Below are 25,903 nucleotides of genomic sequence, written 5' to 3' on the forward strand. Positions count from 1 at the left end.
TCCAGTAGAGAGCAGACCATACAACCTACTCAAGTGTGTGTAACCTTGCTCTCTGAGGGGCGCATCCTGATACACAAGTGTTCCCGTCAAAGCTGCTCAGGGGCCCAACAAAGCACGCAAAACGTACCTTTTTCAGAAGAAACTCATCCATGCTTTTTAAATCGCTGGCACTTGCTATGATCTGGACAGAGTCATTCTGCCAGTGTGTCGACTCCAAAGCCACGCTGCTGATCTTCACACTGCGCCTGCGCCTTGCCTTTGGAGAAGGCTCTTTGTTCTCCTTGCACTCCTTCCGGCAACTCCCAGGCAATTCTGGACTCAACGGAGGCGTTGGGTGATTCTGAGCTAATTCTATAATTCAAGATAGAGTATCCCAAAAAAATTTTTTTAGTAAAAATACTGAAATCTCCACATCCTTCTTTTTAAGTTTAAGTTCCTTTAGTAAGTCACTGAAGGAAATATGGAAATATCTAAAAAGTAAAGTAACATTAATGTTTGAGGTCAGGCAGTTAGGCAATAAATCCAGATTGCACATTTGTACAGAAAATGTATTTAAGAATTACTATTTTTCAACAGGAAATGCTATCGTGTCTCCCAAAGAGCTGAGATCCCATACTGAAAACCTAGACAAAAGTGTCTTGTAGAACTGAAGCCTGGATCCCAAAGACCTCAGTTCCAAGGAAAAGAAAGCAGATCACACAATTACACTACATGTTAGATGCTGTTAACCCAGTCATAGCGCTACTGTAACTGTTTGAAAGAACATCCAGCTATACACAAGCCCGTGAAGTTTAATGATTATTATTACCTCTTTATCAGTGTCAAAAGCCAAAAATGCTTCAGTGACAATATCTGGTATTAGGCTGGCAGCCTATATTGCAACTCAGTTGGCTTACTTCTGCTTGGGTCTCTTTACTAGTTAGGATTTTCGTATACATTTCCCAAATAACGACCTGAATTTCTCAGACAATTCCTGGAAGGAATTAGCCTTGTATGTAATACTGGAGAACACAGCCAATTTTCTCTGCAATTGTCTACACCAGAGAAACTGGGGTCCATAACAGTCCATTACCCCCTAGGTACTTACACTGGATTTGCCAAAGCCCCACCTGGTGCTTGATGAGAACACTGGCCCCACCTCACACATCGGTTTCCCCCACATGTATTTACCTTCCCTTCTGTCCAATGGTATATCCACATTCCACCTAAAAGCTAATTCTGATAATGAAGGAAAAAGTAGCCTCTTACATGCTTAATGCCAACTCAGGCAGGAAGTGAGGCAAACGCCATTTCAGGTATGGCACCAGAATAAAAACTATAAAAATACAGGAAATAAACATACTCAAATTGGCATCACCTGATATTAATTCCATTATGTAACCTAGATATACAAGTATCTAATTATTTCATTTAGCAAAACCAATATCTATCGCTATACTAAAAGAAATAATGGTTACTAAAAAAATTGCATATAATCCTATTTCAGCATTAAAAATAAGGGCTACCTTAATAAATTTTGACCAAAAGATTAAAAAAAAGATACAATCTTATTAATGTTTATAAATCCTTATGAAGCAAGCACACAATAAAGTCTGCTAATAATATATAGTTCAACTAAAGAGAGTCCTAATTCCTTCTTGGGAATTAGCAGTGGGGAATATTAACTGTGGAAAATGAAGAATTTAGAGTGATTACTGTGAGCCAGATAAGATGTGAGATTCTCTTAGGAATTCCAAATTTTCCAAACTGAACTTGCAGTATTCACTTACTTTATTACTGGTTTTACCCATTTCAGTTTGGAAACTGACTGGAGAAAACCACACATCTCTACTAATTTTCCCTCTGATACCCAGGAGCCTCCTCCCTGGCTGATCCAAAGGAAGCCTGGCGATCTTTTCTCCCTTATCTTACCTTTATCTTACCCTTTGTTGCTTTATTTTTATCTTATCCTAGAGACAGGAGAAGTTTTCTTTACTTTGTGTAACTGGGTCTGCTCTATCATCACTTAGAGATTATAACTTTCTTCCTAGGACTTCTATTTTATTCAACTCTGGTATTTCACCCACCCACCGGTCAGTGGTATTGACTCACTACCACATATCCATCTCTGATGCACATCCCTGCTGAAGACAGCTGGCAACTATACACGATAATTAAAAACTCTCATATATACTTGAGCAAAGGGCTTGGGAAGAATGGGCTATCTTTCTCATACTGGGACTACTGGAATCCTTGAAGAGTTAGTAAGTCCAGCATTTGGAAAGGCCACATCTCAACAGGTGAACTAACTGCTGGGTACTTGCTAATGTGTCGTAACTGGTGCCCCCAAAGTTAAAGTGACAGCTACCACTAAAAAGCTCCAAGCGCTAACATATAGGAGGTACTTGGTATTTAGCATCACGGTTAAGAATATGGACTCGGGAGCTAGACCGCCTGGATTAAAACCTTAGCTCTGCCAATCACTATACGTGTATACACAAATAACCTGTCTGTGCCTCAGTTTTCTCATCTAAAAAGTGGGAACAATCATCATACCAACCTCAAAAAATTGTTATGAGAAACAACTGAGTAAATACACACAAAATGCTTAGTACAGTATCTTATACAAAGTAAACACTCAGATATTAGCTGCTGTCTTCTTATTAATTTTTACTAATAACACATATTGTTAAGTAATGAATGATGGCCTAATCTTTATGGTTTAGAAAACTGAGGCCAACCAAAGACTCACAATCATTCTTGAAGTTGTTATTTCACTGTTTTGTGCCATATTTCCTTGGAACTTCTATTATAGGTAAAATGTAATTTTGTAATTATCTTTTAATTAAGGAAGGATTTAACAATCCTGGTCCTATCTCATCAGAATATCTAGCCAACAGGACTGCCATTATGAATATTAGAGGAATAGCAAACTTTCAGAAAGAGTAAACAGAAATTATGAAGACCATCTCCACCCTCTGTCCATTTTTACCATCTGGAAGCTGATGAACGGGAATCACATCAGAGCCAGCAAAGAGTGCCGGAGCCTCCGAGTGGGTGGCAGCTTTCACTCTGGTAGTCTTCTTCTCCCCTTGTCTCCCTTTGGCCCAGAATCGCATCTTAGCTCTCTGAGGTCTATTTACAGAAAAATAAAGGTAAAAATGGAAATCAGCACATCCTGTTGACAATATTTATGTATCACTTGAAGTTACATATACACATCTTTTATGTAAATTAATTCATTTAACCTTTACAGTTATGTTTGGTCATATTTAATCTTCAATTTTACATTTAAACTTCATCTGGACGGTAAGGTGAGAATTTCCTCATCTTGAATACAGAAATAATGAGACCCAGAGATGTTAAAATAAAACAGCCACAAAGCAGTGGAACCAGGAGTCCAGCTCAGGTTTCCTGACTCCTAAACTGGTATCTTTTCATTCTTACCCTCCTATCAGCTTGGATTTAGTACACAGACAACAAACAAAATACTTCAAAAGAAATCGCTGACACCCCGTCACTCTAAAACACATTTGTTTACATTTTTGGGGTAACTTCCTTCCAGTCTTTAACCATAAGCATATCCATTTTTACATCATTGTAATCATGATTCAGATACAATTTTAGATCTTTCCACTCACCATTATGTAATAAAAGCTTAGTGTCACTACTTTATACTCATGAGTTATCAGTACTATTAAAGAACAAAAGCCACCACTTATTTGAGTTGTTATTTTGCTCCAGGCATGAGTACTTACATAGGATTACCTTAATTAACTGTAACAGTAAGTTTACTTTCAAATTATAACCATTTTCAAATGAAAAACTGGAGGCTTAAGCATTAGGTAACTTTCCCAAGGTTGCAGGGCCCTTGAGAGCCAAAGCTGAGACTCACACCTACTGTGATGCCACACTGCCTCAGCCTTAGTGCTTCCACACTCCCGCCGTGCACACAGACCCAGGAGACGCCCGCCCTGTGGTGACAACAGCCCATGCCTACTGACCCGTACTAGGAGGCTTCTTAGAGCATTAATTTGTTTGCTCCTTTGTATCTTCATTCAATCCACCAAAAAACTGAGCACCTACTGTGAGCAGGCACTATGCCTTCCACACCACGTCTACTTTTCACAGTTACCATGACAAGCAGGTGTTTTCATCCTCACTTCACACGTGAGCAAACTGAGGCTCAGAGGGCTGACAGGATGGAAGGTAACACCGGGTCTATCTGGTTTTGAAGCCCATCTTCTTTTTTCCATTGTCCCCCCACTTTGTTTTATAGCTCACTAGTAATCTTATACATCCAGATAGTATACGGAGAAACTGTTCTACAAGGATTATTACAAATGACAGCATTCTTCTGCCATTCGCACTTCTTCCCTGCTCCCTAGAGTAGTCCTTTTGATTGACTTAAGGATCTCTCCCAGACCCTTCTACCTGCTCTACTCTGGCTCAGTGCTTGCTGTACAAGTGTCATCGGAAAAGCTACTTTCATCATCACAATGGAGACTTTGTGTGTCTCTACTGTTCTATGACGGTAAGGGTCTTTTGGTAAGGGTCTACTGTCATCCATTATGTTGGGCACTCAGTGGGGTGGGTCCTTTCAATCTAGAAACTCAAGTCCTTCAGTATTGTGAAATTTATTTGAATTTTTATTAGTGATTTGTTCCTCTCCACATTCTTTGTTCTATCTTCCCAGAGCTCCTGTGCATGAGTTACTGGATGTCCTGAATTGCTCCTCTAATTTTCTTATCTTTTCTTATTTCTTCCATCTCATTATTGTCTTTTTGCTAAACTGTCTGAGATATGCCCTCAGTTTTCTTTCTAACTCTTCTGACTTGTGTCTTTATGCTATCACAGTTTCAATTTTCAAATGCTCTTCTTTATTGACTGTTTCTCTTTCAAGCATTCTGTTTGGTTTCATGGATGCAGTTGTATTTATTTACGGAGAAGATCTACTGATAGTTGTATCTGTCTGTCTTGAAGTTTTCTTTCCCCTGCACAGTTTATTTCTTCCAAGTTGTGTTTTATCCATTACTTTCAGTTTCTTTCATTTATATCTCCTCAAATGTGTGATGATCAAAAGTAGGGTATAAAAAGCTGCCTGGAAATTCTAGTGTACACTGGTGGGGCTTCCAAACTGCGACCTTCCTTGTGGGGTTATCTGGCTGGTCAAATTTGTCGGGAGAGCCCCTGACACCAACATCTTTAAGTCTTTCCTTGAAGGCTGGACAAAAGTCCCAAAGATTCTTTGAATCATCTTCTCAAAGGGTATGTGAAATGTGGAAGCTGAGTGCAGAAAAAAAGCGGGAGGATCTTTTCAGTACGCAATCATTCATTAAATCCCCCTGTTTCAAATATGTACCTCAGTCCTCCACTGTATCTAGTGACTTCCACCTGCAGGAGACTTTTTATCCTTCTCAGAGCATAGAGCTCCTGTTTTCTGCTACAGCTGAGGAAGGTCAGCCAGCCACATGCTTCTTTCTCACTTTTCCCAGTTGGTTTCGGTTTCAGCTTTTTCCTGTATGTCAAGGCATTTAAAATTTCTCAATTTAGTTTCTGTATTCCACAGTTTTAGTACTGTCATCTTCTGTTGTTTTGTTGTTCCTGCTTTTGTCTTGTATAGGTTTTGCCGTTTTAGGAGGATGTGGAATTTAACTTTATATATTTAATCTGCTATCTCCAGCCGTATGTTCCTTCTATCGTGTTGTATTTTGTTTCCCAAAATTTGATCTCCAGTACAACCTGCTCTAGGTTTGGGTGACCTTGGATTGTGCCTCTACATTGACAGAGTGGTCTTTAACAGGGTTATGAAGCAGATAGATTTCAATGTGATCCTTAAGTGTTCAGTGAGGGCCCAGCTGCCTTATATCACACAGTAAGGGTCAAAGACATATTCTTGACAAATAAAAATTCCATATATTCTCTTAAAAAGAAAAGAATTTTATTTCCTGAAAGTTTCCTCCAGTTCCATTTGTAAAAAATTTAACTCAGAACATAATCCAAGTCCAAAGCTTCAAAATATTTTCAATCTCATCTGGTCTAATCCCTTTTCTTTTACAACAAAAAATCATTAAGTCATATAATGATTTAAAGACTTTGCCCAAATCACGCAGCTAAAGATACCATATAGAAGCTCATTTTACACACACACACACACACACACACACACACACACACATATGTACACATATGAACTATTTATGTGCCTGTCACAGTGGGTACTTAATATTTGTTGAAAATAGATAAATTTTAAAACTTTCAAAACAGTTACAGCTGCTCTATCAACTTTTAAAAAGAGGCTCAGTATTTAACTATAGTTTATTAGTTAATAAAATTAAATTACCCCTATTAAATTTCGGTGTATACTTTATACCTTGTATCTGAATCTGAAGACTTCTGTCTCACTGTCAACTTCGTAATCTCTCCTTGAGACATGGTCTTATGAAGTTTTGCTTCTTCATCAACTGAAGAAAATCTCTGTGATGTCTGTAATAATTACATATGTAAAAGACTTTAAAACCAAGTAACTGTATCATAGCACTGTAAGTAAAGCTCAGGTTATAGAATTATATAAGAATTACATCCATTAGAAAACAAAAATACATTCATATTATTCAGAGATTTACTGAAGTATAAGAACCTACTAAAACCTCTATTAACGTCCTAGAATAATCTGAACAAAAGAGACCTTGGGTCGATGAAAATGCTGAAGAGGAACTACCAGCTCATGTTTTCTGACAATTTAACACAGAGCATTAAGTGTGGGGAAAGCAAGAAAAAATTCAAAACCAGCTAAAGATACAGACAAAAGATCCAGGATCCGATAAATCTAGAATGCTAAGTATAGTCTTTCATACCTTCTTTTATTTGTCCCTATAAAGATGATAATTATTTTTATAGCTTAACTTGTTATTATAGATTCTTATTATATCCAGTTAAGGATTTAAAAGAGCTAAAACACAAGAAGATAAGAAAAATTAAGGATAAAAGAATAAAAGATCATTACCCCCACTAATGGTCTAAATTATAAACAACTTACATATATCAAACTGGGACATGAATTTCAATTGACAATTCTTTTTCTATTTATTTATGGTGTATCCTATTAAAGACAACACCATTTGGAGGAGAGAATTTCCTGTTAACTATTCAAGTCATTTTCTAATATTCATTTTTCTACAGCTATAATACTTTCTTTAGCCTTTTGGTCTGCCTAACTATGGCCTTACCAACAGAAATAGCAAATATCTTGAGTTGTTAAAATTTAAAGAACAGATTTCTGCCTCTGGCCAAGATGGAGTAACAGGGGCCTGTTTTATCCTCTTGCTTGCAACAACCAAAAATAAAAGCAAAACAAAAACCAGACAAAATAATATGAAACAGCCGTTATCAGGGTGATGGATAGTTACCCCTGGGAGATGGGAAATAAAATCAGTGGGCTAAGTCCTACAACTGCCCCAGCTTAGTGTCTGGATACAGTTTCCAGGCTGTGACACGGGGAATTCAGGTGACCCCTGGCAGACTCGGAGTTGAACACATGAGGTTGAAAGCCTAAGGGGAGACCAGGGCGACTAGAGACCAAAAGACAGCGCACTGGAGAGGAGAGGGACACACGAAGGAAGAGCTCTGGAAACCTTCAGAGGGTCCCCAGTGAAGATTCAGCTGAGTACTGATCAACACGTCTGCATCAGACAATCACCCAGGACCAGGGAGGGGGCCACCCAGAAGGACTGAAGGTAACAGCACACTGCTCACAAAGGCTGGCTGCAGCGCCTGCGCCTACGAGTCAGAGTGCATAACCTCACGGCTCCCGGGTCTCATGTCAACAGTCAAGGTCAGTGAGCCAGAGACTAAGCACTGCTCTGTTAGAGCCTAACAAATCTTTACTTTATTTAATAAAAACTATTCATTTAACATGTATAACATGATGGTTTGATTTACATATAAACAATTAAATGATTACTGTATTTAAGCTAAGCTAATTAATACATCATCTCCTCATATAATTACTTTGGTGGGGGGAGGCAGAACACCTGAAATTTAGTCTCTTACCAAATTCCAGTATTCAATACAGTGAACCTAACACATCTGTCAAAAGGAATAACTAAAAGGACCAAACTACTTGCAGAACAAAGCTCTGGACTATTACTGGGATGTAACAGTCTCAAGAATTTTAATTAACCACGGAAGTGTCCAGCACCCGACAAGGCAAAACTGACAGTGTCAGGAACCCAGTAAGAAATAACTAGGCACACAGAGAAGTAAGAACGCATGACCAGTGAAGAGGAAGAAAATCAACCTGTCTATAATGACTTAACACTGACACAAATGTTACAGAGAACTGACTTAAAGGGAAAGGACTTAAAATTGCATGTAATTCAAGGTGACATACTTTTACAGGCATTGCTTCTGAGGGGAAAAAAATGTAAAAAGGAAGGAAGTGGTGCCCTTTGGAGACTGGGCAGTGATGAGGAAAGAAGCAGACGGGGAAAATTTAGAATCCAGCAAGGAAAAAGAGGAGTAAAATATGGAGGACGCAACATTGCTTCCACCACACAAACCAAAGCAACCCAAAACAGTCCATAAAAGACTGTACTTGCTACATGGACACAAGAGGAAGCTCCTGAATTGTTATGTTATAAACTACCCCCAACGCACAAAAGGAATAAATTAAAACATAAAAAATCTACAAAAGCTTCTACAGTAAGAAAAACAAATAAAATGAAAATCAAAATTAGAATGAAAATAACTCATTTCCCACCCAAAAAAAAGAGCATAAAACAGAAAACTGTAACTCAAAAGTGAATTAAATTTCCTCATCTATCTGAAACAGTATCCTGAATCAGAAATTCAAAAATTAAAACTAGAAATGAAACCCCCTCACCAAAACAAAAACAAAAACCAGGAGGAAATAAAAGGAGAGTTGAATGAACTCAGGAAAGAAAGAAAAAGACAGTGAAATGAACTTACAAGATAAGATGCCTAAGGGAGAAAAAGTACAACTGGAAAATTTAAAGGCAACTGAAGAAAGGCGGAAAGATAACGAAAAATATAAAATATACAAAGAAACAAGTAAAAAGAGTCAAAAGAGAAGGTGATTGAAATGGAAGACAGGAAAAGGAAAAACTTGTTTGTAACTGCAGTCCCTAAGCAAGAAAAACAAAACAAGAGGACACAATATTTAAAACTATAATCCAATTTTAAAACTATAAACACACCTCTAAATGAAAACTTCAAAACAAGGCAAGACCAGAATTTACATATTGACAGAGTCCTGAAGATACATGGGATAATTAATGTGTAATGATTAACGTGAACACATACTCTAAACTTTCAATACAAATTAAAAATTCTAAAGGCCTCAAAGTAAAAAGATCAAATAACTTCGAAGGGCAAGAGAATTACACTGGCAATAGACTTACCAAAAATAACAAATAAAGGAAGACAAAAACAAAATAGCATTTTCAAAAAACTCAGGGAAGATATGAATCAAAGATTTCATATATATTTTATATCAAATATCAAGGCTACAGAAAGAACTCAGGGAATTCTATACTGATGTCCCTTCACAAGCAATCTAGTAGGGGAAGAGCTTCCTTGAACAAGAGATAAACAGGGAAACTCCTGCAAAATATCTGAACTGATCACTTAACGTATTTAATAGTAGATCTAAGACACAAAACAAAGTGAGGACTAGGAAAAGAATCACATACAAAATTACACGTTCTGACAAAGTAGAAATAAAAGTCTAAAACTCAGGAGTAGAAAGGAGCAGAAAAATAGAGACTAGAAAAGTTCATTAACAGTTCTGTCGTAACAGATGAGAATATCACTCATTTAAAAATGACTGACCAGAGTGTAAATGGTTAAACTGAAACAGTACATTAAAGGCATTTTTAAAAGCTATGTACAAAGGTGAACAATCAACAGAATAAGAACACAACCTTTCCTGAACAGCAAAAGAAATTTTTAAAAAATTAAAAAGCAAGAAAAGCTACGTAAACACACCAAATTTAGCATAATATATGATAAAAAATTGTAAGGAAGAGTTAAGAATGAATCCATCCTTACTTCAATAAATATGAATAGATTTAACTCACCTATTAAATGACATTTTTAATTTGGCTCACAAAGCAGGACCCAACTCTACTGTATGAAAAACACACCTCTAAAGCAAAAGGATCCAGAAAGGCTAAAATTAAAGGATGAGCAAAAGTATTCTAGGCAAGTGGAAATAATCAGAAAATAGGGGCTGTGATATTATTATTTATATAGAATTCAAGCAAAAAGCATTGAATCTGACAAAGGACACTTTTTAATACTAAAAGCCACAATTCACAATGATCAATAGGAGCCTTTAACGTAACATTCTCTATACAAGACAGATTAAGTGTACAAAAAATAATAAGGACACAGAAGACAAACAGCATAATCAATAAGGTAGAAATTACATACATATAAACTGAAATGTTATACTCTGAATAGAGAATACACCTTTTTATCAAATGCACATTCAACAAATAACAAGCATTGGCAAGGATGTGGAGGAAAGTTCACTGTTCGTTCATTGTCGATGGGAATGTAAACTGGTTTGGCCACTATGGAAAACAGTACGGAGGTACCTCAAAAAATTAAAAATAGAACTATGATATGATCCAGCAATTCCACTTTTGAGTATTTATCCAAAGAAAACAGAAATACTAATTTGAAAAGACACTTGCACTCCAATGTCCACTGCAGCATTATTTACAATGGCCAAGATACATAAGCAACCTAAATGCCCATAAATAGACAAATGGATAAAGAAGATGTATGTGTGTGTGTGTGTGTGTGTGTGTGTGTGTGTGTGTGTGTGTGTGTGTGTGTGAATATTACTTAGCTATAAAAAAGAATGAAATATTGTCATTTGCAACATGTATGGACACTAAATAAAGTAAGTCAGAGAGAAAGACAAAAACTGCATGATCTTACTTATATGTGGAATCTAAAAACAAAATAAACAAATAGAACAAAATGAAGACATTTGGAAAATGAAATGAAAAGAAAACAAATGGATGTTTGCCAGGAGGGAGGGAGGCAGGTAAGGTGGGCGAACTGGTGTAGGAGATTAAGAGGTACAAATTTCAAGTTAAATAATAAATAAATCATGGGGATGTATATATAACACAAGAAATATGGTCCATACTATTATAACAACTTTGTATCATGACAGTTATTAGACTTACTGTGGTAGTCATTTCATAATGTATGCCAATGTCAAATCATTACATAGTACATCTGAATCAACATAACATTGTATGTCAATTATATCTCAATTAAAAAATGCACATGGTACATACACAAAAACTGATCACATACTAAGTAACAAAATACCATTATATTTGATCAAATTACTAGCATTACAAATACTCTTTCATCAAAATACAATGAAACTAAAAACTAAAAATTTTTAAAAAGGCTCTTCATGTGAAAACTAAAAAATTTTATCAAACTAGTTTTGGGTAAAAAGAGAAATACAAACTAAAATTACAGATTTTCTTTTAAAAATAAAACTTTTACACATTAGAAAAAATAAGATGCATCTGAAGTGTGATAAGAGGAAAATTCATAGCCTTAAAAACCTGTATCAATAAAAACAAACAAAATAAATGAATTAAATTCCCCACTCAAAAGCTAGAAAAATAAGAAAGCAAACAAAAAGAAAGCATAATAAAAGGTAAAAGCAAAAATCTGTGGAGAACTGGGGGAGGAAAAGTAAGTATGATAAATAAACCAATTCCTGTTATTTTGGAAAAAAATTAACAAAATAGACAAATGACTAGCTAGAGAAAAAAATCTACAAAATAATAAATGACAAACGAGAACTAATCATTGAAACAGAATTTTTTAATATCATGAGACTACTTTCTGTATCTCTATGCAAGTAAATCTGAAAAGTTAGATGAAATGGATATTTTCACAAGAAAAAAACAGTCAAAATTGGCCCCATTAGAAAGAAAGCTTTAAAGACAAATTTTCCTAGAAGAAATAGCGAATTAAGCCACAAAAAGTACCAATCCCAAATGGTTTCACAGGGCAATTCAACCGTATCTTCAGAGAGCAGAGTCACAATGCTATTAACTGTCCCTAATTTTCGGGGAGGGGAGAATAAAACACACATATAAATACTAAGTGTACTCAACAGTGTGGCTGCTCTCTGGGGGCCACCAATCTAAACCTCTTATGTCATAAACTCTGAATTCAACCGGTATTCTAACTTGTAAGACTCACCTCAAAATCAGTAGGCTAGGTCCTAAAATCCTACAAATATCCTTTTCTGACTTCCTCTTTCCGAGAAATAACTAAGACCTAGTCAAGGTGAATTTTCCCTTACTGTAAAAATAAGCTAATAAATTTAGCCTTGTTTGATTAATGAGTTTTTCTGGCAGTTTTGTTGGGGAGTGGACAGTAAAGAGAAGGAAAATTCGACACAGATAAGGATTGGAGAAAACCTCAGAAGAAAACAAATAGAAATGGGAATATAAGAAGTGACAGCAGATTTGAGGGTAATATGAGACATTTCATACTGGAGATGAAGAGTACAAATTCTGGAGAGCTATTTGGGAGTCATACCCATAGAGATGACTGCTTTAAATCTGGGGAATGGTAGAAGAATCCATTCAGAGAAAACTATAAAGTTACCTATACTAATCCTACAAATAAAGGATGGAAATGATTTTACTAACTTACTTGCCATCCAGAAGATGGAGAGACTAAAAATCTATATGAAAGCCACCTCAAAAATATTGCTTAGCAGAACATGTTGTTCTTCTTGGGTAAAAACAAACACAGTGGGTGTGAAAACTGAGTGAAAACAGTAATACAGAGACTAAACAGTTATTCAAATGGCAGAGTTAAAGGTAGAATGTTAAAAAAAAAAAACAAAAACGCCAAAGGCATAAGGAGGGGAACTACTAGCTCTGCCTCCACTCCTCGACAGCTCAGAACAAGTACTTAGTAATTCCACTCGGGAGGCAAAATTCCCCTATAGGGAATTCATTTCTAACTGTCTTTATCTCATTAGATCAGTTGTTTCACAACTGGAAAGAGCAGATGGCTTCCTCCAAGACTGAATGAGATACTTCTTAGGAAATGAGTTATTACATCACTTTGTCCAGAATTAATTAATTAATTAACTAAACTAAAATAAACAAAAACTATCCAGTTTCTTAAAAATCATGTGCCCAGAAAATCTAGACCATTTAAAATTCTGAAGATACCTGAATTTTGAGAATTCAGCGGATTCCATTTAGAAACAATGTCTTCATTTTCACAATATCAGATAACATTAAACATGGCATATTTTCAAGATAAACAAACAGAAGCACACTTTAAAACTGTTCCTACCCTTCCCACCCCCAACCCCAATAAGTATTTATCAGCATGTTCAAGAAAGCAAAGCTTTTCATGCAAGTGTCCACCAGAAACAAACACCACCACCTGCTCCTAAAACAGCTAGTGATGAAACAGAGGGACGGTGAGACGCTGGAGGGGTGACTAACACGCTGTGCAGGGCGCTCTACGACTACGGGCATGCAGTGACCGTCAAGCAGGTGAACAGCGTCGTAGGCAGAGGCTACCAGCTAGAACCCTTACAGGGGCCCTCCAAGCAGAAAGCCCAACTTCCTGCTCCATCTCAGTAAGAGTTCTCAGCGAGAAAGAATTCTACCACCAAAAGGACTAAGGTTTGTAACAAAGGAAACGCTCAGGAACAAAAACAGCAACTGCAAATGCTAAATTCTTCCACAAATGAGAAGCTACGTGTACTCTGGAGAATAATCTAAGTACGCTCCCAATTTACCCTAAAAATACATAGCAGTACTTTTCATTAAAATTCGTTTGCTCCATTACATGATTTCATCTTTAACAACTAAGCATATGATAGAGTATGTTTCATTATTTATAACTCAAAAACAGGGCACGTCCAAAATGGAGTTACTTTGTTCTACACTGAAAAGAAGGCTTTAGCTCTAATTACATATATTAATGGATACACAGACTGCAACTTTTACAGTCCTACAGGGTCATGATTCATTTGTCTAATTAGAGAAGTGGTCATGGATTTTTGTTTTTGCTGTTGCTTCTTCTTTCACAGAATATCAATATTATCATTTAAAAACTGGGTCTATTTCCAACAAAAGATAAAGATAATGAGGGTATTCTGGAACTCAGCAAATTTTTCATTAACAAGGTCTCTGTCACAAACAGCTTAAAACAATTTAAAGATTAAATATTAATGAGCCAAAAGAAGACCATCCTAAAATGTTTATCCCATAATGAACAGATGCTAAAGAAGAACATTAGCAATCCAACTTAATTAAGGATATACATGGAAATAAAATGCATATCCCTCCACTTCACCAGTGATAATGTTTTAGAACATTTTAGACATGCAGGGTACTCACACTGTTTTTTCCAGGACAATTCCAAAATCAAATACTTCATAAATATATTCATAATTGTCAAACTATACATATATATATATATATACACACACACATATATACACACACACACACACACACACACACACACACCCCTAATTTGGGTTGAGATATGATGACAAAGTTATTTTCTTAATGCAGCTTTATTCAAACATAACTCCAATGTTATAATTTGTGATTAATACAAATTCACATTATCTACAGCCTTTTACTTCTCTGGCTTGGTCCAAGGAGACATTTTAGGCACTGTTCATTAAACTCTTAAAAATTCATGTTTATTTTCTATTACGAAAAAATGGGGAGATGAAGCAAGTTTAAAGGTGAAAAAGAAAAGAGAGAGAATACCATTTCAGCTAAAAGCTACTGAATTATTTAACATATACCCTATTCACTAGACCAGAGAGGGATCAGGAAACAGCCCACTGCCTGCTTCCGTAAGTAGTTTTATTGGAACACAGCCATGCCCCTTTGTTTACTGACGGCCTATGGCTGTTTTCACTCTACAGTGGCAGAGTTAAGTAGTTACAACAGAGACTGTGTGACCCAGAAAGTCTAAAATGTTTACTATCTGGCCCTTTAAAAAAAAACTGAGGCCGCCTGCTCTAGACCTCTTAAGATGTAACACACAAAATTTCTACATCAGCGCTTGCTTAAATAATCTTAATCTGGGGGGCCTAATTTATGAGTTGACATACACTATGTTAAAGTGCCCTTTCTCCAAGTCCTATCAAATTAAGGTTTAGCTTTAGTTGCTGTGTTCACTGAGGTTTCCCACGTACAAACCATTATACGGAGAAGAAGCTGTGAAGGTTAGCTTTAGATTAGCAAAGACTACGCCCATCAGATTCGCTTGTTGCCTATTTTTCTTATATGCTGTAAAATTACCATTTCGGAGTCACTGTGAGAGGCCTGGCCCAGGCTGGGCGCAGGCCCTAGCTCAGAGTGAGAAGCTTGGTCAAGGGAGAGAAGGGGCTCAGTAATGTCATCGTAATCATCTTCCTCTGTATCCCCCTCCCCATCGGCAAAAGTACCTCTAGTCAAGAAATCGGAGCGCGTCCGCGCCATTCGAGCTTTCTTTTTATGGGCCGGTCTGGCAACCTGCTTGACCAAATGATAAAACAAATAACACAACAATGTTTTGGTTTTTTCGTTTTGTTTGGAGACGATGCCAAAGAAAGACATCAGAGAGCTCATGAAGGTATTGAACCATCCCCTCCGCCCCTGTGCCCTCTCCACTAGAAGTGACAGCGATAACCAAAAGCAACCCACATACACTACTGTGGACACAGGGAAAGAACAGAGCTGGATCTACACTGCTCTTCTCTCCACAGCCAAGGAAGTCATCCCTCACTGCCATAATGAGTCAGCAAAGTCACTTGCATAAACTGCCTTTTTTTTCTTAGCAATTTCTTTCTCGTAAATACAATCTGGGTTTTTAGGCACCATTCCCTGCCTAAAGTACACCTTCCTAAATATAACAGAATTAATTCACGGCTTCTTTCTCTATAAACAGTTGGGAGTAAGTGCGTAGACAAGGTGCTTTACCTACAAGAAGAATAATTTCCAAAATAGCGTGTGTCTATTTTGCAAAGAAGATAAACAAACAAAATTTAGGACTTACCTCTCCTTGGCCCAGCCCAGTTAACTTCACAGGTTTCCATGCTGGTTCATCTTGTTTATGGAGTTGAGGATTTCCACTGTTTAAGGCTTCCTTGGTGACACTTAGGATAAAACAACAGGATTACATTTCAGTTCCTAGCAGATATCTCATGGCAGCAGTCCTGAAGTATAGCATGAAATATAGTCTGCCAGGCCAGGTCAACGAAATAGATTTGATAATGAGAAAGCCAAAAAACCAAACCTCCAAATCCTGAGAGTTAGTCTTAGAAGGGGCCTTTCCTTTAATCACTATAAAGTAAGTAGCCACCCAGTGAGGAGGACCTCATTTCTTTGTTTTATACTAAGATGAGAATGACCTCTCACCTTCTAGCATAGTGCTGGGTTTAAAGTAGACATTAACTTATAGTAGTGACAGCTCAAGCTGTCATGTAGTTCAACTGCATTTCATAGTACATAGAAATCCTTAGTGGAAAAATAAAATGTCAGTGATCTCTTGCCCATATTTATAAACGGTTTCTTAAAAATCTGTATGCAACTTTCAAGACTGAAAGATTTAAAAGCTCAGGTTGTGAGAAGAAAGAAAAAGTTATTTCCATAGTTAATGTGAAATTTAATTTTTTTAGCCCTAAGATTTAGCCCGCCTTTCATTTAAACAGTGATATTCTCCCATAAGAACGGAAAGAATCCACTGTATACAAAGACTTAATATAAACATCTTAAATTTTATCAAGTTTGTTTTTATGTACCACTTTAAAAATGCTTTTCTCAGTTACCATTGCTTAAAAGTATAAAGAACTTAGATGCATATGAGGCATGCAAAGTGGTCAAACTCATAGAAACAGAAAGTACAGTGGTGGTTTTGCCAGGGCTGGGGTAAGGAGGGGACGGGAGCCGCTTTCAATGGGTGACCGAGTTTGTTTTGCAGGATGGCAAAGTCCCAGGGCTCGGCTGCACAGCAGCGCGCGCAGTTGCCAGCGCTGCGCCGCACACTGTCAAGTGGTTACGACAGTAAGTTGTATGCGGTATTCTCCACAGAAAAAAGCACGAGGAACTTAATGAAGACCATAAGCAGGCCAACAGCTGCACAAAGCCCCGCTTTACAGCCTGATGCCCGCAAGCCTGGGCTGCGACGCCTAACCGCGAAAGCCCACCTGCTGTGCTCCCACGCACTGCCTTCACAAAAGCTTCCTCACTTAATGCGAGGAACCCCAACCTCTGCTATCTATGCTCAGTCAGACTCCTAGGCTATTATTATTAAATTCCACTTCAGGTGGCTGGTGGAGCCAACAGTTAGCGGGTTTTTTTCACACACAGAAAATGGCTAATTTGAGTAGCACCCATACAAAATAGTTGAGGCAGATCAAGGTACCTCAGTGAAATTTTCCAAGCAGTTTCCCATTTACACATAAAAAGACAAACACTTCACTTACAGGGAACTACTCATATTCCCCTTCGGCAGGAAGAAAATGGCCCCAGTAGTTCCGTCTCTGAAAGGGTCATCAGATTTGTGGCTGTAAGGCTGAGTCGGCCGAAGGTGTTCTCTTTTTGAAATACGATTATTAGAGAGTTTAGAGGCTACATTCAGCTGGGTGGACAGTCTGTCTGTCTTTGCTAATTCCTTGATAGTACCAGACTGGCATGGGCCTCCTTTCCTTTCAAAGAACAGGGTGACAGGTCGGTCCTTCACGGGTAAGTGACCAGAGGGGCTGTCTTGTGGGGCAAGGGAGGCATCTTTTACAAAGGCTACTGATGGAGTCCCGACTGAAAGTGGGTTCCTCCTTACTTGGGGTGCTCAGGATGAGGAGAGAAGAAGGCCTCTCTACTCTTGGCTTTGACTGATGGACAGACGGTGCCAGAAAAGACTCACCAGTTCTTGACTTTTCAATTGTCTTAAAGGCTTTACGCTCCTTTTCTAAAATACCTGTTTGCTGGCGAATCTGTGCCATCATCTCTTTTTCATTCTGCTGCTGCAACTGCTTCTGCCTTTCTTCCTTCTCAATGTTCAGCTTTTCTAACTTCTTAAGCACAGTGTTAGAAGGATCTGTATTCAAAGAAGCAACAACTTGATTTTCTCCTGAGAAATGGTACTTTCTGGCTTCCCTGTTGATACCCAAAGTAAGAGCTGGAAGTGTTTCTTCACTTTCCAATTGTCTGTTTCTCTGGATACTCGTGTCCAGTTGGGAACCCGTTTTCAGTGGGTCTTGATGAGGAATGTAAAAAAATGTAGGCAGACTATTTGAAATAAAGGAGTCTCTCAGTGGTGGTTTACAGGTAATAGATTCAGAACTGCAAACCAGCTTTTCCTTCGAAGTCCCAGTCTTCAAATGCACCGAGTCAGACGGTGCCCCCTTTTGAATCAATGTACAGTTAATCTCACCTGAGGCACTGAGGGCACTGTCCTGTGGCTCAGAATTTGGACTGCCAGATCTCTTAGGTGACAGAAATGGCAAGTCTCCTTCATCTAGAATTGCGGGCTCCAGCTTGCTCTTCTGGCCTTCCTCGCAGCTCAGAAGTTCCAAGCTGCCTTGAGAGCTTCCACTGTCCGGGGACCCCCGTGGAGACTGAAGGCCCTCGGGCACCAGTTCTGCAGACCACCTGCGTTCCTCTGAAGGAGACGTGCCACCGAGAGAGCGGACTTTGAGCAGTTCTAAACTAAATATAGCTTGCTCTAGTTCTCTCATTCTCCGACTCTCTCTTTTGGCCCGGCCTACTTTCTTCTGGTGGAGATCTTCCAAGGACTTGGGTCTCTCTCTCATAATCACATCTTCCTGCACGTCCACACCACTCTGGCTTCTGGCCCTCTCCTGTCGCTTGCCTGGGGACTCATTCACCCAGTCCCCTGAACTCTCCTGGCTGATTCGATTATTCTCTATCACAGTTTTACACTCCTCTATGGCTTTTACTCTGTCGTCAAAGGAACGATCCTCCCACTCTGAAGGGTCTGAACCCTGAATTTCCAGAGCTGCATATGGCTTGATATTTGCCAATCCAAGTCCTAGTTTTGTTTCTTTTAGTCTCTGTTCTTTTAAAGCTTTATATCTATGTCAAATTAGAAAAAAAAAGTTAGAAGTATCTATTTTTACCACTGGAGAGAATACATTTATTGAGAATCTTTCAAAAAGTGAGAAGTCTCAAAATTTTCTTTTAATGTAATATTTCTTAAATTGACTTGGATGTACATTTCATAATTCTATTTTTATGAGTGAGACAATATTTTATTAAGTGTTATTACTCCTAACTGGGCATTCTAGTCAAAGCATAAATTAACTCAGAAATAAAGCTCTGATTTTAATAATATCCTTATTTTAAGGTAAATCTTAAATATGAGATTAAAGTTTCTGAAGGTAAAAACAGTTTAATACTGACAATGTTTAAAGACTTAACATAATGTGAAAGTTAACTCTTAGCAGTTTTAACAACGATCTTGTTAAGTTTTCAACCCAATTTAATTAATAAACACTTATTTGGTTTCTATGATAGACCACCCGGTGTGGTTAAACCTTGCTGGGAGTATCACGGCCTAGCAGAGAAGACAGCATACAGAACCAACCCTAATACAAGCCAGGCAAAGGTTCGCAGACATCCAAGCAAAGTACTTGAGAAGACAGGGGCAACTGTTACAAGCAGCGAAGATCACCTTTGTCTAGCTCTGAGGCCTCTACACGCCGACTGCAAAAGGACGATCTTCTCCCTTCGCTCTTGATACCTCTTACTCTCCCGGTAGCCCTTCCACCTGGCCTGTATGCAGACGGCAGCCGCGTGCCTCCGCCTGCAGCGCTCCCGCCATCTGTGCTGGACCAGGGCGGCAGCGGCCCGGAGCTCCAAATAGCGCTGCCGCTCCAGGTGCGCGCGCCAGGCGGCCTGCAGAACGGCGGCCGCGTGGGCCACGGCTAAAGCATCCTTCTGCGCGGCTGCCTCTCTCACTTGCTTCTGGTTTAGATAATCCCTCCAGAACCGCTGTGGGGAAGACAACGTAATAAAGGCTGCTGTCACATCTTATGACACGTCTTCACAGAAAAAGGAAAAGAACAACTGTCTTATAACTAGAGGTTAAGTGGCTAAACAGCTAAACTGTGGGTGATTACAGTAGAAAAACAAGTTTTCTTTTCTATATATGCTTGGCTAAAACACTTATTTTAGATAATACAACCTCAATGAAGTTAACCGTAGAACTTAAAATTTTTTTAAAAATGTTGGTGCTTTCACACTCTACAAATTAACAAATTACATTATATTCTCATGCTACAATTTGCCAATACTAATGGGTTTAAGGTCAACATCCATACATTTCAAAGGTTAAGATCCTAAAATTTTCTTGTACAAACAGAAAAGACCCTGTGGAAATGAGCCATCATATAAATCACTGAGGGAAGAAATTTTAAAAATAAATGTGAAATAAGGTACCTTTCATCCAAAATGAATACATAACAACAATGCATATATAATTCGCAAATATCACTCAGAAAACTAAAAATAACTTTGTCAGCAAAAATTAAGGCATGTAACTCCTTTGCCCCTAATTATACCTCACAAGACATTACAAGTTCAATTTAGTCTAAATTTAACTCCATCAATATTTAATAGTCCATTATTATATGCCAAGTAATCTGTTGGGTGCTGTGAACATTTCAAAAACAAACAGGATGCATTCTTATCTCTAAAGAAGTTCACATTCTTATTTAAACGTTCACAGTAAACTAGTTCAGCTACTAAAACCCAGGCTAAACAAACTAGCCCATCTCACGCAAGGAGTCCTCTGCTCCCACCTGGATGGTAACGGCTGCCTGCCTCAGCTGGAGGAAGTGCTGCCTGCAGAGCAAGGCCCTGAACCACCGCTGCAACACAGCAATTCTGCGAAGCACCTCTTGGTGAAGCAGGTCCTGTAGGTGCTGCCGCCCCTGCTCCTTCAGGAACACCTGCCGGGAGGAAGACAGACAAGGAGCACAGCTTGAGAAGCAGTGAGAAATTTATTTCATGAATCGTCATTCCTGCTGTAAGCTTTTTTAGAGAACAGATATTGTGGCAAAAGTGCAAAAGCAGTACTGACAAATATTTCTATCGATTCATCCAAGGCAACCATCCTCAAACTGGAAAGGAGACGCCAGAATGCAGAAGGGGAGGTGGGAAAGGAGCATCAGCACAGAAATCCCAGTGCCAGACTGTGACACATGATCCCCTCGGGAAATAACCACCATCAGGAGCCAATGCAGCACAGGAAATACGCTGCGTTTTTCAAGGGTGTTGTAGTTGAGGGGAAGAAAAGACGACAGCCACAGATTTTAAAGTTTGAACATAAAATGAATAAATCAATAATCATAGTCTTTTTGAAAGCCAGTATGTATCAAAGGCTTCTTGTTGCCCAAAGCTATTCATTAGTTTATTTATTTACTCCTTCATTCCATTGTAAATCTTTAGGGATTCAGAGGGATACAAAGATAACTTAGACATAATCCCTTTGGAAACAGGATTTGTACTTCGACTTTAAGAGCAGGTAGACAGGAAAAACTATGTATTTAAGGTGTACAATGTGATATTCTGATATATGTAAACATTGTGATTTCCACAAACTATAACATATCTATCACCTCCTACTTTTGTCAAAAATTTAAAAAATATTTTAAGAAAGAGCAAATAGATATTAGATACCCCAAAGGAAAACAGTAAGCTAACAGCGGCAAGGGATGGAGGATACCACCTGAGCCAAAGAGGTGGAAACAGTAACAAAGGCAGGAACTGGGGACCACGGAACAATTAAACAGTGTGAAGTCACAATATAGAGATTCTTGAAAAAGAGAAAGATGTTTAGTGTCAATGAGGAGATTATCAGGGGATTATTACTAAGCAGGAAGCCGACAGAAAGAAAGAAGTATATCAAGGTGATGATTCTGGTACTATGGGTAGAGTGAGTTAAATGGAACGACAAATAGACTGGCATCAGATGATGGACCTGTTTACTGTAAGAGAAATGTGTGTGAGAGCTAAGAAACAGAACTAAAATGGAAGCAGTAGGAATGGAGAAAAAGGGAGAAATATGAGAATCATTTGTAAGGAAAAAGAATGAAGCAGAGCTTTGTAAAAAAAAACTAAAGGGTAAGCCAAATATGATTATGGTTTCTAGCCTAAGAAACTACAAGAAAGGTAACAGAGAAAAAGAATAGTTGATAAATTAAGGACAGTAGGGGAATGACAATCACAGGCAGGACTAGAGCACTGGCCATAAGCTCTTTGATCACTACTGACTAAGATTATTAAGTAAAAATCTTAGCCTCATTTCCTTCAGATACCTGGTACATTACCTTTCTTATAAACATTCTCACAGGCAAAAATTGCCATTATTATTTAAATACAAAAATGCACTCAATTTTGACAAGGGCTGTATATATCATATTTACCATGGATTTTCCAACTTGATAATTATCTGGATTAAGATTTATTTTCCTGAAGAAATCCTGAATGTTAAATTTGGATGGTATAATATTTCGGGGAAGAAGTACGTGGAAATGGCTCACAAAATCCTGAAAAATGAAAACAAAATGTTGTAAAATCACAAGAGAATTATATGTAAACAAGATCCTAAACTGGCTAATTGTTGTTTTATTGATCCTTTTCTCATTCTTTTAAACAGGGTGAAACTAAGAAATTACTTGCTAATTTAAAATATTACAAAAGATTACTACATAAAACGGTGGGGGAGCAGTGATTTGTACATATTTTGTTTTCAAAGGAGAATCAAAGAAGAAAAGACGGGCAGAAACTAATTCTCTCTTTTGAGAAAGCTGTATTCAAGACCAAAGAAAAAGTTATTTAACAACAATCTGAAATTCTTAGCAGAAAAATAAGCAAAGGTGGCGGCTATTACAGGATAAAACTGAGAACGAAGCTTTCCCTCCTGGTAACAGTAAAGACTGGCTCAGCTGCTGAAAAGCTTCCAAATAATTTCTACACCCATAGCAGCAGCAGCTGATGAGAACAGCAGTGAGCCTTGCTGGCAGCCGCCTATGAAAGAAAATCCTGCTGAGAAAACTTAAGGGAAAACTAAATGGAATTCTTTCTTTTGAACTAGGTAGTTCTGATTGAACTACTTCAGTTACTGGAGTAATCAGTGTGAAGAACTGGCTACATTATGAGTAAACCTGCATTAGCCAACTTCCAGATTCCACTACAACACAAGCTTAATGAGACTGTTGCCATTCAATGGGAATGCGTATTCTCTATCCCTCTTCAATTCTACATACAAAATACGGAAAGGAAAGGAAGAACTAAGAGAAATTAACAAGTGAGCCTCAAGTAAAAACTAAGCAAGACATAGGAATAATTTACTTGATGTGCATATATATTTAAATATCACTATAAAGGCATAACCTGGAAAGAGTATTTGCAGCTGTATCCTGACTGGCGAATTCGAACTGTCTCCAGCATCCCAGTGTACCGAAGCTGTCTAAGTACCAAGGCATCACTGAACCTTAATGGCAACTAAAACAAAACAGATGGGAAAAAGATTAACCCAGAAGAATAGATCTCCAAATTAACGTTTGTCTCATAAGTGTAGTTAACTTTTAAATATTTAAAAATTGACTAGAGGTTGTCTGGTTAAGACGTAGCAGAGGCAACTAGACAGTCTTAGCTCCCCAGCCGGTAGCTGCAGAAGACTTCTGACTGCCTGACCTTAGGGGGAAAAAAGAGACCCCGAGCTTCCAGGCTTCTCCAGTTGCAGAAGAGGAAGACCTTCAAAGCTCAAAAGGAACGCAGTTGCCCACGGAGGCAGCTACACAGTCCAGTCACTATAAAATCTGTAACAAGATTAACCTACTTGTATTCAGTCAAGTCTGTATTTTTGTTTTTAAAGAACTTATCTATAATCTCCCTCAGAAACCACCTACTACTCTACCAGCTGCCTGGGTTAAGTGAGAGCTGACGGATTCCTCTTCTAATGACCAGTCCAAGGGTGAGAGGACTGATCTCCCCACTGGGCAGGAATTGCAGGGAGGAGGCGAATGGGGGGCATTCGCCAGTCACCAGACACAGCACTGTCACTCCTGGGTATCTCAGTAGGCACTTTCTAAGACATCCAAAAGAGAATGTGTCTGGAGTTTCTGGTATTTCTCCCTATTCTCTAAATACTATTTTCCAGTGATGCACTAAGGCAATCCCAAACGTTTCCCTGCAGAGAGAGGGGGCATACCAGCTGTCAAGTAAACAAAAGTCAAGTAGGCAACATACATTACATATCAATGGCACTTAACATTTATTACTTATTCTGTACCCTTAAACACTTTAGTAACTGAACTCCTTGTACAGAAAGGTCTCAATCAATAATAGGGACTCTAGCGCCCATTCAACCGTAAATAAAATGGTTTGCCTTTTTGTCACTACAAAAGAACAACTAAGATTGACTTACCGCTTCATACGGGCTAGAAACACTCTAAGTACTAGACAGGTGTTGACTCACATATAGTCGCAACACACTATGAGGTTGATTCTATAATTACAGTATATTCTTGCAAAGATGAAAAGATTTAAGCCAGGAAAAGGTTAAGTAACTCATCTAAGATCACAAAGCTTGTACCTAGCAGAGTTGGAGACTGCTTCTTAAAAACCGAGAAAGCTGAACCTAATTCCTACTACATTTTAGCTGTTTGGGCTGGAACTATTTTTTCCTATGATGGACATAAAGATGACAATGTTTATACTTAATAAATACATTTTGCAAAGCTCTAATTAGGGGAACTGCCATATAAAACAATAAAGTATCAAGAATGGCCAGAGTATGTTCCTTATTTTACAGGCACAAGAATCTCTACGCATGAAACGTGCCAAGCAGGTTCTATAGGAATGACTGACAGCTTATACCCAAACAAGAGACAGTAACCTTGGGGTAACAAAAGCTGCATAAAATCCTTTTGTCTGATGGAATTTCAAGAGGTTTCTGGTTCTCTAGGAGATGCTAAATCAAGCCCATATACCACTTTACACAAGCAGTAAGTGTGGAAATTACACAGATACCCATAGAGAACACGGTTTTCCTTACAAAGATTATAGATAGCTCTTCCCCTCCACTTACTCTCCTTAGAAAGAATTTAAAGCTTGGTTTGAAGTAAGCTGAGCTAGAAGATCTCGTTTATAGGATGTTTTTACCTTTTCGGCATTAGAGCGGATGCATTTTACAAAATATGGTTCTGCTTGACCAAGTGTCTCCATCAGCTTGCTTAATGAGGCCTGCAATACAAAGCAATGTAATTAGCATTTTCTCCTATTCCAAACTGATAATGAACAATTTATAAATATAAACAATCATGTTGGCAAAATATACAAAGACAAGTGGTATACCTAGAAATAGGTTTGTTTCTGAAAAGCACACTGTGTACACTCCCACACTGATTCAACTGAGGCCAGTGAAGGACAAGCACGGTAGTTTAATCTTAAAGCTGATAGCCTGGCAACACTAAAAATTGCAGGTGTATTTCAGAATACTTTAAATCTAGAATAAGTTTTTTATTTTTCTTCACATTTCATGGAACAATTTTATCTAAACTCACGCAGTCCTAGAGCAACTTGGGGGAAATATCCGGTAAGGCACCCAGGAAGGCAGGAATTCACTGCTCCAGTTTTAATGTTTGCAGAGTAAGCAGTGATGTCCCCTCGTTCACTCCAGATGCTGATAACTGGTGCTTTACCTCTTTCTTTGCCCAGATTAGTCTGGAGTTTTATAAGTTTTTTTTTTAATATTTTAAAATAACTAGCTTTTTTGTTTCATTAGTTTTTCTCTATTATTTTTCTATCTTCATTTTCATTGATGTCTGCTTTTATCTTTATCATTTTAT

General features: G+C 38.1%; 1 protein-coding gene across 1 annotated transcript in view; it reads right to left on the minus strand.

Moving 5' to 3' along the window:
* Window positions 1-25,903, minus strand: part of MYO9A (myosin IXA) — a 170,869-nt gene that overhangs the window by 36,395 nt on the left and 108,571 nt on the right. The window contains 11 exon segments of the mRNA XM_032469163.1: window positions 128-351; window positions 2,972-3,114; window positions 6,353-6,465; window positions 16,084-16,183; window positions 17,513-17,821; window positions 17,823-19,121; window positions 19,720-20,039; window positions 20,849-20,998; window positions 22,475-22,597; window positions 23,445-23,555; window positions 25,218-25,298. Of these exon segments, the coding sequence (XP_032325054.1) occupies window positions 128-351; window positions 2,972-3,114; window positions 6,353-6,465; window positions 16,084-16,183; window positions 17,513-17,821; window positions 17,823-19,121; window positions 19,720-20,039; window positions 20,849-20,998; window positions 22,475-22,597; window positions 23,445-23,555; window positions 25,218-25,298 (2,973 nt within the window).

Source organism: Camelus ferus, chromosome 27 (genome assembly GCF_009834535.1).
Source record: "Camelus ferus isolate YT-003-E chromosome 27, BCGSAC_Cfer_1.0, whole genome shotgun sequence".
NCBI classification, from domain to species: domain Eukaryota; kingdom Metazoa; phylum Chordata; class Mammalia; order Artiodactyla; family Camelidae; genus Camelus; species Camelus ferus.